Source organism: Trachinotus anak, unplaced genomic scaffold (assembly GCF_046630095.1).
Source record: "Trachinotus anak isolate AG129_WGS33_773 ecotype Australia unplaced genomic scaffold, CSIRO_AGI_Tana_v1 ptg000016l, whole genome shotgun sequence".
NCBI classification, from domain to species: domain Eukaryota; kingdom Metazoa; phylum Chordata; class Actinopteri; order Carangiformes; family Carangidae; genus Trachinotus; species Trachinotus anak.
In genome coordinates, this window is record NW_027273867.1 from 5,979,784 (window position 1) to 6,000,065 (window position 20,282).

At 38.5% G+C, this 20,282-nt stretch overlaps 1 protein-coding gene across 3 annotated transcripts; it reads left to right on the forward strand.

The window, feature by feature from the left end:
• Positions 1 to 9,286: 9,286 nt before the first annotated feature.
• Positions 9,287 to 18,308, forward strand: LOC139634559 (uncharacterized). Of its 3 annotated transcripts, none has more exons than XM_071501080.1 (9): positions 9,348 to 9,982; positions 11,001 to 11,160; positions 11,527 to 11,719; positions 11,959 to 12,468; positions 13,408 to 13,497; positions 13,606 to 13,707; positions 13,938 to 15,342; positions 15,695 to 15,847; positions 16,914 to 18,308. In XM_071501080.1, the coding sequence occupies exons 7-9, from the start codon at positions 14,640 to 14,642 to the stop codon at positions 17,144 to 17,146; spliced, it is 1,089 nt and encodes a 362-aa protein (XP_071357181.1). In that variant the 5' UTR covers positions 9,348 to 9,982; positions 11,001 to 11,160; positions 11,527 to 11,719; positions 11,959 to 12,468; positions 13,408 to 13,497; positions 13,606 to 13,707; positions 13,938 to 14,639; the 3' UTR covers positions 17,147 to 18,308. The 3 variants fall into 3 exon arrangements, 2 of the variants coding, with proteins under 2 accessions (XP_071357181.1, XP_071357180.1); XM_071501079.1 differs by having other exon boundaries at positions 11,959 to 12,012; positions 12,126 to 13,497; XR_011693986.1 differs by having other exon boundaries at positions 9,287 to 9,982; positions 11,959 to 13,497; positions 13,938 to 15,140.
• Positions 18,309 to 20,282: the final 1,974 nt, after the last annotated feature.

Sequence of the window (20,282 nt, forward strand, 5' to 3'; positions counted from 1 at the left end):
CAGGTTTATCATGTGATAACAACTTTGACATGTGATTAAGTCAAAACACCAAACATTTGCTTGTCATAAACTCTTAAACTTTATTTGTTTATATTTCATACCAGTAAAATGAAAACTTTTTTTTTTGTTTTTGGACTGTGGAATTTGAAGGCATCACTTTGGGCTTTGAGAACTTGTTACAGCCGGTTTATGATATTCATAATTGACAGTCATATGCTAAATGATTAATCAAGCCTAATAATGTAATTAATAATGAGTGTAACCATTAGCTACAGCAGTAATACACAGTCGTGAAAAAATGAAAATGTTGATGTGACAAATATAGACTATAATAATTATCTTGTTTCCTGGGTGCGGTGCAGTGAGTGCTGCCAAATGAGAGGTTGCCTGTTATCAGAATCTGATTTAAAGTATGTTGACACACAAAAGGAGTTTGGTTCCAGCTGCTGTGAGTCTCCACTAATACAGACAATATACAGTGTGCATATTATTTACAGACAGAACAAAACATACAAGCAATATACAGATTATATGAAGGACGAACAATAATGCTATGTAACAATGTTGAATGTTTATGTTGGCATTAAAGCTATACAGACCTTATTAAAGATGTTGTTATTGTCTGACAATGTATTTTGTGTAAATACAACATCCCTGTCAATGTGGCACAAGGCGGTTGGACATCACAACGAAGATGTGTTGCAGGTGGAAGATGTGAAAATATCCTTTTATGCAATGTTTCCCTCCTAAGTATCGAGGTCCCACATTATCACTGCAAGTAGAGAGCAGCATAGCAGCGAAAGGTTTGTCAGCAGTGGATGAGCTGCATTTCAGCTCCATGAGAGTTCCTGTTCCTGCTTTCATGTTGACTTCTTAAACACAGTTCTATAAATAGAGATCCTGGTGTAGGGCCTAATGGAGCAGTCTAATTTCTGGATTCATCCATTTATCAGCAAGAGAAGGTAGGTTAGTGAGAAGAGTTTATTTTTACCACAATTTGTTTCTGTTACTGCAGTGCAGTGTTGGCTGTGATATACAATAGATGTGGTCAGGATTGTGTCATCATGTTGTATGTGTGACTTTGTGCTGCTGTGACCAAGAAACAACACTTTATCTTACTGATTGAAGGGAATTGATGGGTAGATATTGATTGTTTGTATAGGAGCCACATTTTTAAATAGATTTTGTAAAAATGAGAAATACATTGACTTAAGATTGGATATGTGGCTCAGTGAAGTAATTTGGAAATGTAATTAATAAAATATTGAAATTGTTCATTTGCATGTCATTTTATTTCCTCAAAGGATTTTTCAGACTTTTGAACAGTTATCAGTGACATTTAAAACATTGAAAATGTTTTTCTGTAAATTTCTGCATGTACCATCACAATCAGATGCGGCTTAACAGAACTGCACATGTGGGAGTGGGACAACTGATTTTTGTAAATGAGTACAGACCAAGAATCTGTAGGTAATTACTTGAGCATGAAAAATACTTGTGAAAGAGCTTCAAGGACCTCAACAAATCAGCATATCTTTACTTATGCATATATTTCAAGCTTTATTTACTCACCTTTTTGCATTTGCAAATGATCAGTGAGTTTGTTGGTCATGTGAGGTGAGTAAAGAGCTGAAGGTTAGATTTTCAACATGCTCATTGTAACTGAGGCACATTCTAAATATCCACCACTAGATGTCAGACTTGTTCTACTTGGTGAGCAGTGTGCTCCACCCTCACTGACAAGTCAACGGAAAACTTGGTACAGCCACGATCTGACCAGCATTAACATCTGAACACAGCTTCACCTAATCCTCCCTTCTGAAAGAACTTACTCTTGCAAATGGTAAAACTTCAACTACAAAGATTGATCAGCAATGTGAACGTAAGCATGGGTGAAATGTGTTGACCCTCCCCTCCCCTGACCTGCGGCCAAACTTGAAACCTTCAGCCTGTGGTGAGGAGATGTTACACAGTAAGTGCTACAGGCCAGGGTCAGATTCCTAGAAATAATCAGAAGAAGTCCATGGTGCATGGTTGGAATATATATTGTGATTATTTGAATATTTTATGCTTTAAAGATTCTGTTTGGAAAATGTAAAATATACTTGTTAATATAGGGGTGAGTTAAATGCGTTACAATTGAACTGCATCATAATTTTGAGACAAAATACATTAGTGAGCATGATGAAGTGGTAAACAGCATACAAACCTGTCAGCAGATGTCAGCATCGTGCTACTATCCTACTTAAATTCATAAATGTAATAAGGTGTCATCTACTTTATTGCACAGTATCAACACAAACATGTAACTGAAAAATGAAGGGAAAATATTTTGAAATGAAATGCTGTCCATTATCTGAAGTCATTAACGTCATATATGTGGACAGAAAATATCATTAAAAAATTGATAATTGTCCACAAACATTTTATGACCTCCTTCAAATTGCGCAAAAGCTTCCATCAGATGTGGAGCTGGATGTGTTGAAATACACTTTCTGTAAATTCCCTTTGCTGATAAAGACAAAAATGGACCCGTTGTCGTTTTAGAAAGATGTGGCACAGGTCACTGCCAAACCTGCAAAGTAGCTTTTATTTTAAAATATATTTTTAATTTATTTATTTACTTATTTTGCAGTTTCATTTTATTTCATTTTATTTTTTTATTTTAGAGTAGATTTTATTTTTGCCGAGCTCTCCTGTGAGGCAATGTCACTCTAACATGCAATTTTTAATGATGACGTGGACAGTCCACAATGTTCACACTGCTATTTTGAATTGATTTCTCTGTTGATGTTTTTTTCCGCCGTTTAGCGGAGGCTTGTTCTGCACTGTCCTTCCTACTTTAGGACAAGTCTGTTGAGAGTAACTGTCAACATTCAGGCTGCGATCAGGGAATTAACTGCACAACTCTGACTGGGTTTTTTGTTTGTTTGTTTGTTTTTTTCCACTAGTATTTACTTGTGGGGAAAAATATATATAACACCTATAAAAACAGTGTAAGGATGTGAATTCTTGAGTTATGCCTAGAAATGTGTTTGTGAGGTCACAGTAACCTTTGACCTTTGACCACCAAAATCGAATCAGTTCTTCCTTGAGTCCAGGTGAATATTTGTGCCAAATTTGAAGAAATTTGCTCACGGCGTTCCTGTGATAGCACACTGATGAGAATGGGCTGAAAGCATACTGGAATGCCTGGAGGCATAAGAATGTATGAATTACATTCATGAATTAAAAACTGACCTGCTATCTCTTAATGAAACGCCCTATGAATCATGAATACAGTCATGTGTAAAATATCAGCCTGTCATGCGACTGAATTGCATATACAGTGAAAGTAACTGCAATAGAAGTACTGATCATGGAGATAAAGGTAAATTGAACTGTGTCAGACTTAAAAGAGACATGTTCTGACATCAATCTCAGTGCCATAACACACATATGCAAAGTGTAACTGCCACTGAGAACATTGGTACTGACTCCTGCCCTGACTGTGAAAACCTCATTAGTGAAGCTGCTGCGGAGATGAGGTGTGGCTCTGATTTGGCCAGGGATGAGTCCAGAGATATTAATCAAGCTAAAAGGAACATTTCAGCGTGCACATCAACAGTGTGTGAAGTTCTCTTCGAGTATTCCTCACTTGTTCCATGCATGTATTGTGGAAAAAAATGTGCACAGTTTCATTTCTTTTATTTAGATGTGCGATCTGAACTCTGTTGAAGTTGGTTGTGAGGTGGTAGAAGTGGCTGAAACAGAAAGAATTTGTACAAGAATTTGCCAACATTGCAGAAGAGCTGAGTGAGTATTAAAGCCACCCTCCACTCGAAACTGTGTTTTGCTTACTTGTTAAATATGTTGCCCGTCCTGTTCATCTTTACAAGTTAATAAACTTAGAACCACTTTTACATGGAAGGGGATAAAAGCTTGTTTGAGGCTCTCAACTCTGCAAACTCCAAAAGAAAGGTTAACCTGACTAAACCACCCGCAGTCAATATAAAAGGACTGGTACACACTTTTTTACATCTGTGTTAAAACAGTGGTTAGGTGTCATTATGAACACGTTTTACTTGCTGTAATCATTCGTCCTGGTCATACTGGCTGTTACAAAAGCCATTCTTACTGTGCCTCCAGTGTAAGAGATGGGGAACAAAATCCACAATTAATCTGTGCAGAACGCTAATATGAGGCTTCAGTAGTCTGAGTTTGACAAATCAAATGTTTGTCTTTCAGAGTTGGTGATTGTAGTACAAAATGCCTTGTGTTACCACCCAGGTAACCAAAGAAAGGAAATGTTATACAAAAAAGGCTGTAGCCTTGGAAGATATCCATAAGAGCTGCTGCTGAATGATGATGATTCTCTGAGCGTAATAGAAAATAGATAACGACCTGCATAAAAAGAAGGAATGATTATAGAGGGCAAAAACAATTTTAACTTACAAATGAACACTTTGGCTGTTACAGAACAGTTCATTTCTTGTTAATGGAGAAATATCGCTCCATGCGCACACATTAAACAGGACTTTTTCAAACTTTTGTTTTAAACGTGTCTGAAAATGACGACATCTGTCAAATATGTACAGTCCAGACCAGTTCGTAAGATACAGTGGAAAAACAAAGCAGTTTGCCCTATAGTTCAGGTTATTGGAACCTCCAGGTTACGGGTCATTCAGTTCCCAAAACAGAAAAGAGTTATATGTATATAACAAAAATTAAGGAAATTTGTGTTTGGTAGATTATTTCTTTGTTGTAACAATACTTCTCGGCAATAAATCTTACACCATTGGAAAGCTTGTTTATTTCCCTTTTAAATGGTGACACATATGTAAGGAATGTAGGATGAGCAGCAGAGCTGAGTATGTGGGTTGCGCCCATGACAGATTTGCCAAATCTTCTCTGCCAATGCCAAACAGCTTTTTTTGCTGTTGCTGTTGACTCTTGTTTTGAGTTCTGGTTCCCCCAGGTGCTGACAGTCAGGTGCAAAGTCAGGCAAAGCTGTTTGGCATTGGCAGAGAAGATTTGACAAAACTTTCATGGGCGTAACTCACAAACTCAGCTCTGAAAGTTTTGGAGGTTCCAATAACCTGAACTATAGGGCAAACTGCTTTGTGTTTCCACTGTATCTTACGACCTGGTCTGGACTGTACATATTCTACAGCTGTCGTCATTTTCAGACACATGTTTAAAACAAAAGTTTGAGCAATATTTCTCCATTAACAAGAAATGAACTGTTCTGTAACAGCCAAAGTGTTCATTTGTAAGTTAAAATTGTTTTTGCCCTCTATAATCATTCCTTCTTTTTATGCAGGTCGTTATCTATTTTCTATTACGCTCAGAGAATCATCATCATTCATCATGCTATTGACTCTTGTTTTGAGTTCCGGTTCCCCCAGGTGTTGACAATCAGGTGCAAAGTCAGGCAAAGCTGTTTGGCATTGGCAGAGAAGATTTGACAAAACTTTCATGGGCGTAACTCACAAACTCAGCTCTGCTGCTCATCCCACAAATGCAAAATGATTTATTGCCAAGAAGCATTGTTACAACAAAGAAATAATCTACCAAACACAAATTTCCTTACTTTTTGTGCTTAGTTTATATGTAAGTGTGATGCTGGTTAGTCTTAACCACGTCCTGAAGACTGTGAGAAAGGAAATGTTACCAAGTTACCTATGTATGTTACTTTCTTACATATCCACTTGTGAGTTTTCACTGACTTGTCTTTTATTATTGTTTAGTTCTGTTTGATTTGTTGTATGTATTATATGATATATGATGGCAGATTGGACAGTATCATGAATCAGCAGGCTTACAGGTTTTCAGAATAAAGTGCTCGGTGAGATACATACTAATACTGATACTAATACTAATAAATCAAAGTTAAAGTAGATGGTGCTGCTCATTTTGGTGCAATTGACACAGAAAGAAACACAAACAAAGAGAGAAGCAGAAATTACTATCCTTTAAAAAACTGGATTTTCTGCTACTTGTGCAGTTGCTGAATAACTTTATATTCATGTGTTCCAGCATGAGGTCCAGTTTTTGAGTATTTCAAAGTAATGATTCCAGTTTCCATCTGTTTGCTTCAAACCCAAAGAAACTGACCAGAGAAAACAAATAGCATCACTTGAATCTCAGCTGGATTCAAAGTATTGTTTTTGCAATTTAAAAGTTTTCAATGGTACTAATTTGAATACAAAATAAAGCAAGTTTATGTAGACTTAAAACTGCATAATACACAAAACGCAAAATAAAAATAATAAAAAAGCTCATAAAATGTTATTTCTTTACATTTCTACATGTCTTCATATTATTATTATTATTATTATTATTATTATTATTTATCATTGTTTGCATATCTAAAGAGAGAGTTACTGAACACATTGTGATGAAAGGGATACAAATGTTTTCCTGACAAGCAGCCTCACAATGCAAATGATGACTGGTTATAAAGAGATTTGAGTATCATGCAGGCAACAAACAAAGTTTTTGGTTTAAGTTAATTGGATTGGTTTGGTTTCTCTGTGGGCAGTGGTGAGCACTGTCACCTTACAGCCAGAAGGAAGTAAATTCAAACCCAGAGCCCCGGGCCTTTCTGTGTGGAGTTTGCATGTTCTACCTGTGTCTGTATGCGTCCCCTCAGGGTACTCCGGCTTCCTCCCACAGTCCAGGCACATGTACAATAGGTTAATTTGGAGATTGGCAAATCTTTAAAAGCAGACTCAAGATCTACCTGTTTAATCTGTATTTTAATATCTTATATATTTTATCCTTATTATTTATCCTTTTTCTCCTTTTAAATACCTTACTTTTTCATTCATTCATGATTTTATTTCACTTCTTTTTATCCTGACTCTAGCGTTTCCACAGTTCCACAGTTCCTGTTTTTTCTTATCATCTTCTGTCTTTTAACTGGTGTGTGTGTGTGTGTGTGTGTGTGTGTGTGTGTGCTCTTACTTGGGTAAAAACTTTTGGGACTTTTGTCAGCTCACACACCAGTTGATTGGGGACGCCGTTCCCTTTGGGGTCTAAAACCACCGTCCCCAATTAGATTTCATTATAATTGTATTCTGCATGCTCCAAAATGTGTTTGGTCTTAAAATCTCCATCGTCCCAAAAAGTGACATCTTTCTTTTTTTGTGTGTATGTGTGTGCCCCCCACTCCACTCCCCCATCCAATCTGTGTATAACTCTACATTGCTCCTAGTGGAAGTGTGCAGAATTGCAGGGGCCCCAAAGATAGCAGTGTGTGAAACAGGTTTAGCTAGCACTAGCCATAGCTGGCAATGTAGCTAGTGCTACATTAGCATGTATGTATTAGCAGTACATGCTAAAATGTCTGGTGATGAGATTAGCCTAACCTTTGCCCACCTTCAGTGTAATTCTAGAGCTACTTTTTACACCATATATTTGGTGATACCTAATCCTTTTCACATACTTCCAGTGGTAAATGGTAGCCAATGTTAGCATCATTAACTAAGTACATTCCAATCCATTGCAAGCTATTGGTAGCATATAGTTACCATTATTGTGGTCAGCTAGCCTACCTGAATAAAATTGAGAGGAGAACACTGATATAGTAGATAATTATTTTATTAAAGATACTACTGGCTACTTACTGTAACTTGCAAATTAAGGACAGAAAGTTTTGTCCACAGTTGTGTGGAAGAGCAGTGTTGTAGTATAATTTGAGGTGCAGGCTAACAGCTATGGGTAAGCTGGCAGAGTGAGTGAGTGGGTGAGCGAGAGTGAGGGAGCGGTGGTGTGGCTGCCATCTGGGCCAACAGAGGTGTGCTCATAGTGCAGAGCCGGGTGAGCAGTGTAAACTGAATGTAGCCGTGCACATATACTATAAGCCACATTTTATGATAAAAAAACTAAATCATGCAACGTGTCAAGCAGAGTCAAGTTCCTGAATTTTGTGTAGATATATTTTGCTGATTGTGGTGATGGGTATGAGCAGCAAATTTATCTCTGAGCTTTTCAACAAGCTCCGGTTTAAACTTTGATAACATCTATTTTTATTTCATTTCTTTTATATTTGTTGAACACTCAGTATTTCAACGCACTTTGTAAGACTGCTATATTGAATTTTTGAATTTGATTTTTGAATTAAAAATGAGAGCCTTGAATTTGACATAGCCCTGTCTCTATGAGCCCCGTTATCTAGCAGGTCTGTCATAAATAAGTTTCATTTGTGTATCTTGTGTGTATGCAAAAATGCAGGGTATCTGTGAGAGAAGGTACATTCTTAATTAATACTTATTAAATACACTCAATACTCCAGGTAAATCCACTGTGTGTGATACTTGAGAGATTTGATTGTAAGGGTTAATAGCCTGCATTAGTTTGTGACTCAAGCTTCAATATACATTATATCCAAGCAAAAAAAGAAACAATAAATTGTACAACTGGGTGGTTCACATAAGTTAATTATAAATGAAATTCTTCTTTCAAACAGATGAGATGTCTGACAATGCAAAGATAATGAAGACATCTATGAAGAAGAGACGGGTCTGTCCTCAACAGGATGCTGAACAACACATTAAATTGACAGGGCTGGTCTCAAATAGCATGTTATCAACCCGTACAAAGGTTAGTGTCTTGCATTTTTTGGTTTTTTACATGTACACGTAAATGTAGTGAGTGTGTTAGTTGTACACAGTAATAATAATAGCCTTTTTATCTGCCGAGGGAATTTACAGCCATACTGTTGGTAGCTGTGTACATCCCTCCCGGCTCCAACAACAACAGGAGTGAGGCACTGAATGAACTTTACAAACTCATCAGTGAGCAGCTGACAGCCCACCCAGATGCTTTCCTCATCCTGGCCGGGGACTTTAACCATGCAAACCCAAAGAGCGTGTTTCCCAAATGTCAGGGACACATCAACTTTCCCACACGCGGTAACAACATACTGTTTACAATGTTTACACCACACAGAGAGGCGCCTACAAAGCCACCCCCCTCCCCCACCTCGGTGCCTCAGACCACTCCACTGTTATGCTGATGCCAGCATACAGACCACTGGCAAAAGTCACCAAACCAGTAAGGAAGCAGGTACATGTGTGGCCAGAGGGGTCCTCTGAGGCACTCCAGGACTGTTTCTCCACCACAGACTGGATCATTTTCAGACAGGCAGCTACCTACAGCAACTCCACTGACCTCCATGAGTACATGGAGACCGTCACTGCCTACATGAGGAAGTGCATGGACGACGTCACTGTCACCAGAACCTTGGTCGTTCGGGCCAACCAGAAGCCATGGCTGACTGGGGAGGTTCTCAGGCTCCTGAGGGCTCGAAATGCCACCTTCAGAGCTGGGGACAAGGCGGACCTAAGGACAGCAAGGGCCAACCTGCCACACATAAAGCCCCAGGTCCTGACAACATTCCTGGACGTGTCCTTAAAGACTGTGCTGAGGAACTCACAGATGTCTTTAGTGACATCTTCAACACCTCACTGAGCCAGGCTGTTGTCCCCACATGCCTCAAAGCCACCATCATCATCCCGGTCCCGAAGAAGTCGCCTCCCTCCTGCTGGTCGCACTCACTCCCATCCTCATGAAGTGCTTCGAGCGGCTAGTCATGCAGCACATCAAGTCTGCCCTCCCCTCCTCCCTGGACCCTTTCCAGTTTGCATATCAGTCCAACTGCTCAACTGATGATGCCATCTCCACTGCCCTTCACTCAGCCAAAAGACTCCTACGTTAGAATGCTGTTCATCAACTTCAGCTCAGCATTTAACACAATCATCCCCCAACAGCTCATCCACAAACTGGACCAGCTGGGGCTGAATACTTCAATGTGCAACTGGCTGCTGGACTTCCTGACGGGGAGACCACAGTCTGTATGGGCTGGCAGCAACACCTCCAGCACCATCACTCTGAACACGGGAGCCCCGTGTGCTGAGCCCCCTCCTCTTCACTCTGCTGACCCACGACTGCACACCGAAAGAGAGCTCCAACATCTTCATCAAGTTTGCGGACTGTGGTAGGTCTCATCAACAACAACAAGGAGACCACCTACAGGAAGGAGGTGAGCCGACTGGCCGCATGGTGCAAAGACAACAATCTCTGTCTGAACGTGGAGAAGACAAAGGAGATTGTTGTGGATACACACCAACTTAGGGACCTCACCAACCTCTGCTTATTGCTTATCACACTACCTCACCTTTAACTGCCATGTACTGTCATGATTATTTATGCACTGTATCACTGCACTATATCATTGCACTACATGGCACTGTCCTTTTGTAAAAAGTTGTTGTTTACATTACATTTATATTTTATATTTATATCTTTATATTTTTATTTGCACCGTGGGTCCGAGAGGACTGAAATTTCAATTGTGCTGTATGTCCTGTGTGTAGCATAATTGACAATAAAGCTGACTTTGACTTTGACTTTGATAACACTCAATCACACTATGTAATTTGAGAATTCAGCATTGCTTCACATGCATGTCTCATTTACACAATGCAAATTTGTACTGGCAGTGTGGAGTGGCTATTATTAAAGCTCTATTTTTGAAATCCATATTGGTAATATTTGGTGACATTCTCTTTACATTTGTCAAATACATCAAATGCTTGGTCAAAAAGCCCTGTACTTAGGCACTCCAAAATCTCCGGGTGTCTAAATCTTAACCAGTCAGCATAGTTCTCTGTATGAAGGCATCCTGCCACTGCCTGTCAATCACATGCACACAGACAGTGTGCAAACTGAAGAGATGAAACAAATCTATTCACAGTAGAGATGATGTGAAACAGCCACAATCCAAAGTGAAAACTGGGACTAGAATATACTAGTTGTGTAAGGGAGTCTGTTATTTTTCCCACTGCACAAAACATTCAGCTCAGTCAACTGCTGTTAGGTACCGACTTAAACTATTACACTACTGGGCAAATAACAGCTTTAACTTAGCTTGCAAAACAATAGGCTCCAATTTAAAGGATGATAGACTGCTCTAGTGGATAAAAAAGAGTAATGTGTTTTTTCTTATTTTAAAGGTCGAGGTGTGCTTGCTACAGAGATTTTCAACAAAGGAGATTTTGTGCTTGAATACCGTGGTAAACATTTCGAACAGGATCGTCTTCTACATATGAAGAACTACAATGACACAGAAGCAGCATTCCTGTTTGATTTCCAATGGAAAGGGAAATATTGGTGGTAAGTAATAATGAATATACACTTGTTTGCAGGTGTAATTAGAATTCATTACAGTAGTTTTATGAGATATTATATAGATAACACTTCTATGGCAATGTCAAAAAACAATAGGCATCTTAAAAGGTGTCTTGGAGGCAGAAAAGTTGTATTGGATTGCATTAGATTGTACACCTGTACCTAATAAAGTGGTCACAGAGTGTATATTGCTGGAAGCTATCTTGATTGCTTGCTTAGCTGTTAGATTAAATGTAGTTTTCTCTCTCTAATCTCTCTTAAACAAGGTTTTGCATGGTTTATTTTTAACTATATCCTCAACAAATCATATAACCAACTTCTACTGTTAACATTAATACTCTTTTCTTTAAGTCTTGATGCATCTGTTGAAGACAAGTCACTGGGAAGGCTTGTGAATGATGCCCATAAGAAGCCCAGCTTCCAAATGAAAACTATTGATGTTAGTGGGATGCCATATCTTTGCCTGTTTGCTCTAAGAGACATTGTCCCAGGTGAAGAAATAACTTACAATTACGGGGATGCACACTGGCCTTGGCGGAAACAGGTACACTACCTTATCATGGTTAACTGAAGGTGGTCTAATGATTTAACAAATGTTCTATTTTCCCTTCAAATGATGAAAGTAGCAGATTGATTTGTTTAATGTTGATGATATTAGTTTTTGTCATTTTCAGCAGAAATAGAATGAGTCCAATTGTAGCATCCATTTCTCTTAATCTGTTACGTGATTTCAGCTGTGTCATGATCGGTTTTATTTTTTTTTGCTGTTTCCTTTTCCAACAGAAATTGACACCTGATGTCAGCAAGCAGATTGTTGATGACAGTGACAGACCTGAGGTGGGGCCCTGCTTATAAAATACTACTTAATCTCTCAGATTGTAAGGTATTTATTATCATTGTAGTATTTAGTGGGTCTATGAGTATGCATTATTATCCAGTGTTTCTCTTAGGGCTGCCCAAGTTCTAATGGTCTGTAAGGACCTCCCTTGTCTGTATGTCCCCTGTGGGGATAGTCTGTGCGCTGGAACAACCCCAACAGTATTGATAGACTGACGAACAGGTGACTGAAGGTTAACCTGGATGAACATCCCCAATGAGGTTTGAGCAGCGTGTGCGTGAGTGTTTGGAACAACCCCAAAAGTACTGATAGACTGACAAACAGGTGATTGAAAATGTAGTGTGATTGTTCAAAATGTAGCATCAATTTCTCTTAATCTGTTATGAGATTTCAGCTATGTCATGATTGGTCTTAATTTTTTGCTGTTTCCTTCTCCAACAGAACTGGATTCACACGTGAGTAATATGCTAGAACAACTTGCAGAAATTGGTCTCTGTGCCTGTCATGTACATGCCTCTTATCAGCATGTACATGACAAGGAACTTGACTGCAAACCTAGCAATAATGGATATATGTGTGTGTTTTTTTGTTTTCTTTTATAAATTAATTCTTATTTGATTTTATTTCCTGTTGTCTGTTTTATTTCTGTTAAGTCTATTCACTATTGGACTTTTCCTGTAAATGAACATTTATTCTGCCCTATAGCCAATAGGAGCAATACAATGACTAAATGACAATAGTGCACGTGGTCAGAGATATAAAAAAAACTACCCTTAACTACTACTAAAAAACCGATGTCTCCTGCAAATATTGCTTTCTAACTTTAACAGTTTAAAAAGGAGTGGACTGACAAGTAAATTTAAGACTGTACAAAACATTACCACCACAATATTTGTATAAAGTTCATATGAATATTTTAAGTTAAAATCTTAGCTCTTCTTTCACACTTGCTGCATTATTATACCTACTTTAGAAAAAGCTTTACAGATAAAGGATTCAAGAGGTAAAGTACTGTGCAGGCAGAGATTTGTGACTTAACTGAAATTTTGGCTGTTTATCTTGCTAACTTTTAGACAGAAGTAAGACTAAGGCAATGATGAGTATTCAAAATTTTTCATTCCAAATGACCATTGGTCTAATATTGCTGAAACTTTTGTTGTTGAGCTTGAGCCAAATGCCATATTTCCTTCCATTGCTGTCTCAGCCTTTGACATGCCTTTCGTCTTTTCTTCAGCTGAATTTGCAGTCCCCATTCACTGATGCCCTAGAGGGAATCAACTGTAATACTCCTGTTCTGTGTACCTTAAGCATTATCATAGCAGTGATTGGGGTGCAATTGGTAGACACATATGTAAATGCCAATTGAATATTGAACAAGTTTTGTCTTTGTTTAGTCACTAGCCTCATCAGATACCTCATCCCCAGATGAATCAATGATGACCAATGAGCCACTGGAAGATGGAGAGCCAACAATGAAAGCACAGGTAACACTGCACAGCTTGCTGTATTTCAACAATAGCTGACCTATTTTTTTACTGAGTTATTTGTATTTAATGCAATGCTTTTATCTTTTTGCCCTTTTCAATTCTAAGACAAGAGCTCCTCTTACATGTGCTTCAACATCATCATCTTGTCAAAGATCTGGGAATTGTTCAGTGGATGACTCTAAAAGGAGGTTGTCAAGACAAATACAGGTTTTTTCTGCAGTCTAATAACAGTATTATGGATTTTGATACATATATGAGGCTATTAATTATGTAAACTTTTCAAAATGTAGGCTTTATATGCCGTATCCCTCAGCTAAAAGAGATGATGTTCATATAATAGAAGTGTAACGCATCAGCACAGTGCATGATACTCAGTATTGTAAAGGATAACTTATGTTACTAAACATATTTTTCTCTTTTCCTTTTCTCTTTTCAAGGCCAAAACATACATGGAAACATTCCTTGTTGAATCTGATCACACAGACTACAATGATTCTGACTATGCCCCAGACCCTGAAGCAGGAAGTTCCTCTGAGCCTGATGAAGACACACCACTGTATCCAGTTGCAAAAAAGCCTCTGCCCTCTCTGCGATATCCCCTTTTATCTACACCAAAACAACATATTGATTCAGAAAGCCCAATAAAAAGAAACAAAAAAGCAGAATCCAACAGATTCTACAACAAACAACAACCTGTTTGATCTGAGCAGGTCAAGAAAGAACAGGCATGACTTAATAAGGCAAAGAAATTGGGCGACTATTACTTGTGGCTCAGAAGAATACTCCGATCCGGAAGGCAGGGGAACTTATCTATCCTGCAAACTTCAGTCATGTGATATCTGCAGTGAAAGACTTGGCTGAGCACAATCCAAAGAACAGCACATTCTGCGAACCTTCCTTAGCCATAAAAATTGGCAACAGTCTGGGAATGATCTGTGACCTTGTAGAGAGTGATAACTTGTCTACAGTAGATAGAGACTGTAGACTTGTAGCATTCGCTCAAGAATTCAAGACCATAAAAAATTTCACATGGAGGGGATTTTTTTACCAGAGGCGCAACCACCACTATAAGAGAGTCAAAGTGGAATGCACCACAGATTCTACCTTTCACTGAAGATGTCAAATGTTTGGATGCTCACATGGAGAATGTTAAAGTCCTTGCTGAAAGAATGCTGAAATTGTGTCCCTCTGCAAACAACTATGCAACACTTGCCAAAGTGACACTTGCGCAGCTGATCATTTTCAACAGAAGAAGAGAAAGAGAGGTGTCAAGAATGGAGTTGGCCACGTTCAAAGCAAGGAAGAAGTCAGAAATTAACAAGGACATGGCTGCATGCCTTACCCCACTTGAGAACAAGATGTGTGATTTCTTCCCCGGACTCGAAAACAGGGGAAAACGAGGCAGAGGAGTCCCTGTGCTCCTAAAACCATCAATGGTCTCAGCTATGGAGCTCCTAGCTGACACTCGTGAGATGTGTGGAGTTTCCAAAGAGAATATCTATATGTTTGCTAAACCAGGAGCATTATCAGCTTACAGAGGAGGAGAATGCATCCAGAAGTTTGCAAGGGAGAGTGGTGCCAAACATCCCGAGGTCTTAACCTCAACAATCCTCCGGAAGCATATAGCAACAATGTCTCAGGTACTTAATCTTCAAGAAAATGAAGCAGACCAACTTACTGATTTTCTGGGTCATGACGTTCACGTGCACAGACAGTATTACCGCCTGCCCCAGGGAACACTTCAGCTAGCCAAAATGAGCAAAGTGCTTTTGGCAGTGGAGAAGGGGACGCTGTCACAGTATAAAGGTCAAAGCCTTGACAACATTGAGCTTGACCCTGAAGGTATGGATATATGTATGTATGTTAGTGTGTGTATATTAGGATAATATATTTAGTTCATATGCCTGTTAACAGTATGATAGTTTTTATGCTGTATTTAATAATTCAAGTCTAGAGATTGATGTGTTTCAAATTGGAGGAATGCAAATGTACAGTCTGTCAAGTTAAGTACTATTGACATATTTTACCCCATAGATGATGCGTCTGTTCATGTGGTGTGTTATGCTGTTACCAAATTATTTTTGATTTGATGTGGGCAACCCACTCAGAATGGACTTGTTGGTTTTTCATCTTAAGGTTATAATTGCTAAAGCTGTGCCTTTTTTTTCTCTCTTCTCTTACATTTTCTCTTTAGAAAAAATTGATTGCTCACAATATCAGGACATGTCAAGTGATGAGGATGAATCTGTTGATTCGACCACTGAGGGGACAGTTGAGGACAGCCATGAAGCACCAGAGACTACATCTTCACCTCCGACCATTTCTTTCAGTGCTCCTCTGAGTCAAGGTAGAAAAATATTATTTTGGCTTGGGTTAGATCTGATTTAGTGGGAGAAAGACTAGTTGCTCTCTGGTTCTTCCTGCTGGATCAACTGTTTTTTTGGAGGTACATCATTACAGACAGTAAATGTAAACAAAACCTAATAAGACTGGTCCAACAGCTCAATAAATCTGAGCCCTTCATAAAGTAATACTACGGCCAAACCATCCCAGCCGAACTCTTTCTCTGGCACTGTGGACAAGGTTGTGGTAGATGTTGTGTTGTGATGATCAACTTAGGCTGCTAAATGATAAATGAGGATACTAAAAACATACTGATCACAAGTATCAGATCACAAATATGACAGATTAGGATGAATAGTTTTACTTATTTGTCTTACCCTTGTGACAGTAATGTGCAAATTAACTGAATGCCTAAATAAACCCCTAAAGAAGGACATTATGCCAGAATCTACACTGAACTTTATGTTCACATTACAACATGTTGCCCTTGTTAAACATAGCTTAAATACATGCAGATATTGTCATTTAATGATAATTGTCCCTAAAGGAAAGTAAGACACCTACAGGTGATTTTTATCAATTTGTGTATATGTGTACAGCTGAAGACCATAAGAGTGACATTAAAATTATGTCCCCAAACTAAAATTCATATTAGAATTCTGGGAGGTGTTACAGTTTACAAATGCTGTTATCACACGAGTTTGGAGAGGAATTTCAAGTTTCAGTAGTGATGCTGACTTTCAAGGCACTTGCAACCTGTAGTGGCGACAGGCAGTTTAACCAGTCTGGCCAGTGTCAAAATGGCACCACCAAGCAAACTCTGTTACCACATACTACTAAATATAGCTATTGTAGTTTGGGGTTGTATATTGTAGTAATTGGTAATTACTAATTACTAAAGCTAATTAACATGCGTGTTGAAAACATTTCTTGAATCAGTGAAAATTAATTTATTTGTAATAATGATACTTATTTAGGTTTGTTGTGATGTTGTCCTTGCACTTTGAACAATAGTGCTAAAAGAAAGCAGATGTAATGAGATATTGAAACCTCCTTTCTTTTCTTAACAGACAACAGAGGTAACTTCAAACATAAGTGGGAAGACAGTGAGGTATGTGCAGTGGAAAGATACATGATGCGCTTGATCCATACATGCAAGGTACCTCAAAAAATTGACTGCATTCGGTGTATCAACGCAGAACCCTGTGCACTGAAAGACCGAAACTGGACTGGAGTGAAAATTTACGTCAGAAATCGAATCACTGCCTTAAAGAGAAAGGCTTGTGCTACGGACTCACAATAGCTACTGACGCTTTTCAACTCGATGTCAACCTAATGCGTTTTGCTCATTCTGTCTCTTTTGAAAGAAAGAAATAATGACTCAAAGGCCCTTAACTTGTCAGTTAGCTTCTACTAATAGACAGATCTTGAAGTGTACCTGTTTGTTGAAGTATACCATTTTCTAAACCTGTTCTTTACAAAACAGTAGCACTGTTGAGAAGGTGAGTTTAGAGGCCGTGGTAACTTTTTTTTTTTTTTTTTTTTTTTACCCAAAGCCCTTCCTACTATTCATATATAGCCAAAGTTCCTGGTCAGAGTTTGGATCACAAACTGTCATTAGCATTTGAGCATGAAGCATTTTCACTGACTCTGCTGTCCAGATGCATTCATTTGAAAACTAGCTAAGTTCTTGGCTGCTCATTGGCAAATTTATAATTTTAGAGGTCATTCATTTTGATCTTGTACATGATGTTCATGCGTTTTAGCTGTGGTGCGTTTGTTCATGATGTCCATGCATTGTGTTACTAAAACATAAGTTAACAGCAAACATAAAGCTTATCAATGTGTTTATTTTCATGCAGAATTTCATTGTAGTACTACTATGGCTAACATTCAGTCTACCACTCAGTCTGTATTAATGTTCAACACTTCCAAGTTTGCAAGAACCTAAACCCAAAATATGAACACAAGAGGTGACTTCATTTGAAGGTACACATTTCTCACTAAAGTAGAGCACACTCAGTGGTTCAGTAATATAAGTGAATATAGTATATACAAGAGGTATACCTATGTTTGAATTGTGATGAATCACTGAAAACAGGAGGAGATCATCATGTGAACGTGATGATTAAAGAATATTATAACAGTATTTCAATTGCAAACTGCAACACACTTGCAGGTGTTGAGTAAAGGAACACATGAATCATCAACAATGACAAGAGAGTGGCAACAGTATAACTATCTGGAAAACTGACAGATGAACACTGAATAATGAAATAGTTAATGACTACATGCTGTACAGCTGCAGGGAGCTGTATTTAAGATTTTTATATGTTATGCGAAGTATCATGTAGCAGATTACATTTGATGCATGAATGGTGCCCAACAGACAAACATCATACATCACGCACAGCACTCCAGACTAAGATTAAGTGTGTTGAGTCCAGGAGTCTGTAGGGAGTCTTGGCTGAATGAAGTACAGGTGGCTAAAGATCTGACTTTTGTTGAGATTTGAGTGTGAAAACACAGGCTACAGCACAGTGAGCTGGACAGAGCTGTGAGTCTCTCAAAGCAAACACATACCTAGTCTGGAGGTTCCAATGACTCAGCAGGGTAGCTCGATGGTGGTGTTGTAGCAGGCAGGACAAACGGACATTATGCGTGTGCTGGCATAAGCTCTGAGGCTTGTACTTGCATGCTGCATCCCTTGCATGGTAGTATTGTCATTAGCATTAGTCATTAAATCTGGTTCACTAAGCATTGAGGGAGTATATTGGGATTCCCTCTTGTTTTTGTTTTTTACCCAACGGATGAGGTGCAAAACATTGCAGGAGCTACAATTTTTTTTGATAAAGTGTGTCAAAACATTGTTATACATTGTTCGCACCATGAGCAGTGTATCTGTGATATCAATCCGCAGTGTGGCTGGGAGAGGGTGTCTGCCAGGTCTGTATCATGGGTTGCAGTCTCCTGAATTTTGACTGGTTTTAAAAGCAGAAATCTGTGTTGATTATTCAAACAGCATGTCAATAAGCCGTTCATCTTGGTTTATTTAGTAGTGTGCAAACTCTTCATTTCTGTTCACCAATTTGCTATTATAGTTGGAAACAGCCAGAAAAGAAAATGCTGCCGTTAAAACACCTGTGAGCTATTAGCAATGACACCGACTGAGGAGCAGTTGGTAGAACTACAGTGGGAAGCAGGATTGGAGGGTTGGTGTCTAAATCATCAGTTGGGTGTGAAAAGAGGTAGACTGTATCACAGCAAGAACAGCTTGTTGCGTTTGAATGCCACAAAGACGTTTTCTCTTACTTTTATTTTGTCTCATTTTTTATATCTATGTCTGTTGCCTAAAATTGTGATGAAAATCCACCAGCGTTTGCAGAATGGCCCATTTTTTCGCAATAAACTGCACACTATATGTGATGTGTCCATTTTGGGCACATACAAAAAAATTCAGTAAATCATATGTATATGTATATCATTTAATGTCCATTTATTTACAGATATACACTTTCTGACTTCTTAGGTCTGTATAATATCCAGGGCAAAATAAGTTTAAAACTCACCAGGCACCTGTTGCCACATGGACTGCACGCATGTAGCTATTTCCATAAATGTTCTGTTGTGTCTGAATAAAGCCAGAAGGAAGAAGTAAATTCACCAATATCCAAATGGCAAGAGGCTGTCACTGTTTTATACTCCCTGTAAGAAAATCAGTACATGCTTATTCCAGAGCTGTCACACTGACACACCCAAACTGAAAGCAGCCACTCTTCTCAGCTACATGAAAAGTAATTTCATTGACACTCACATTTTCCATTATCATATACTACACAACTATACTGAGAAATGAGATGGGATTCTGCTCCATGTTGACATGATTACATCATTTCTGCAGATCTGTCAGATGCATATTCATATTTCAACATATACCAAAGGTGGTCTGTTGGATTCAGATCTAGTGAATTAGTTAGTCTCAGTAAACGTTTTTCTTATGAGTTTATGATGAGTTGTATTAAAAGATAAGACTGGCTGTTCTGTTTTTCTGGTAAGTATATTTTGTTTTACGCCTTGTTTTTCGCTAGCCAAAAGGACTACCTCAGTGACTGCATGTGCCAGCCTTTAAACAAACACAGTGTGCCGATATGCTGTTGCATGGGTGCCAAAGGCTGATGAGTGGCCCTCTACACTGCGGCAAAAAAAAAAAGGGTAAAAAAGTGAAAACTATGTACTGCTTCAAGTGGTGAAGGAGCTGAAAAGGATCATCTGTGAAGAATGTACCAGACTCGTATAATCCATGCCCCAGAGGATCGAGTCAGTCATCTGAAATAAAGGTGATCATACAAAATATTAAAAGGTAAAAGAATAGAATTATTCTTATTGTCTTCTGGTTTTTTGGGGTTTTTTTTTTTTGTTTGTTTTTCATTTTTTGTTTT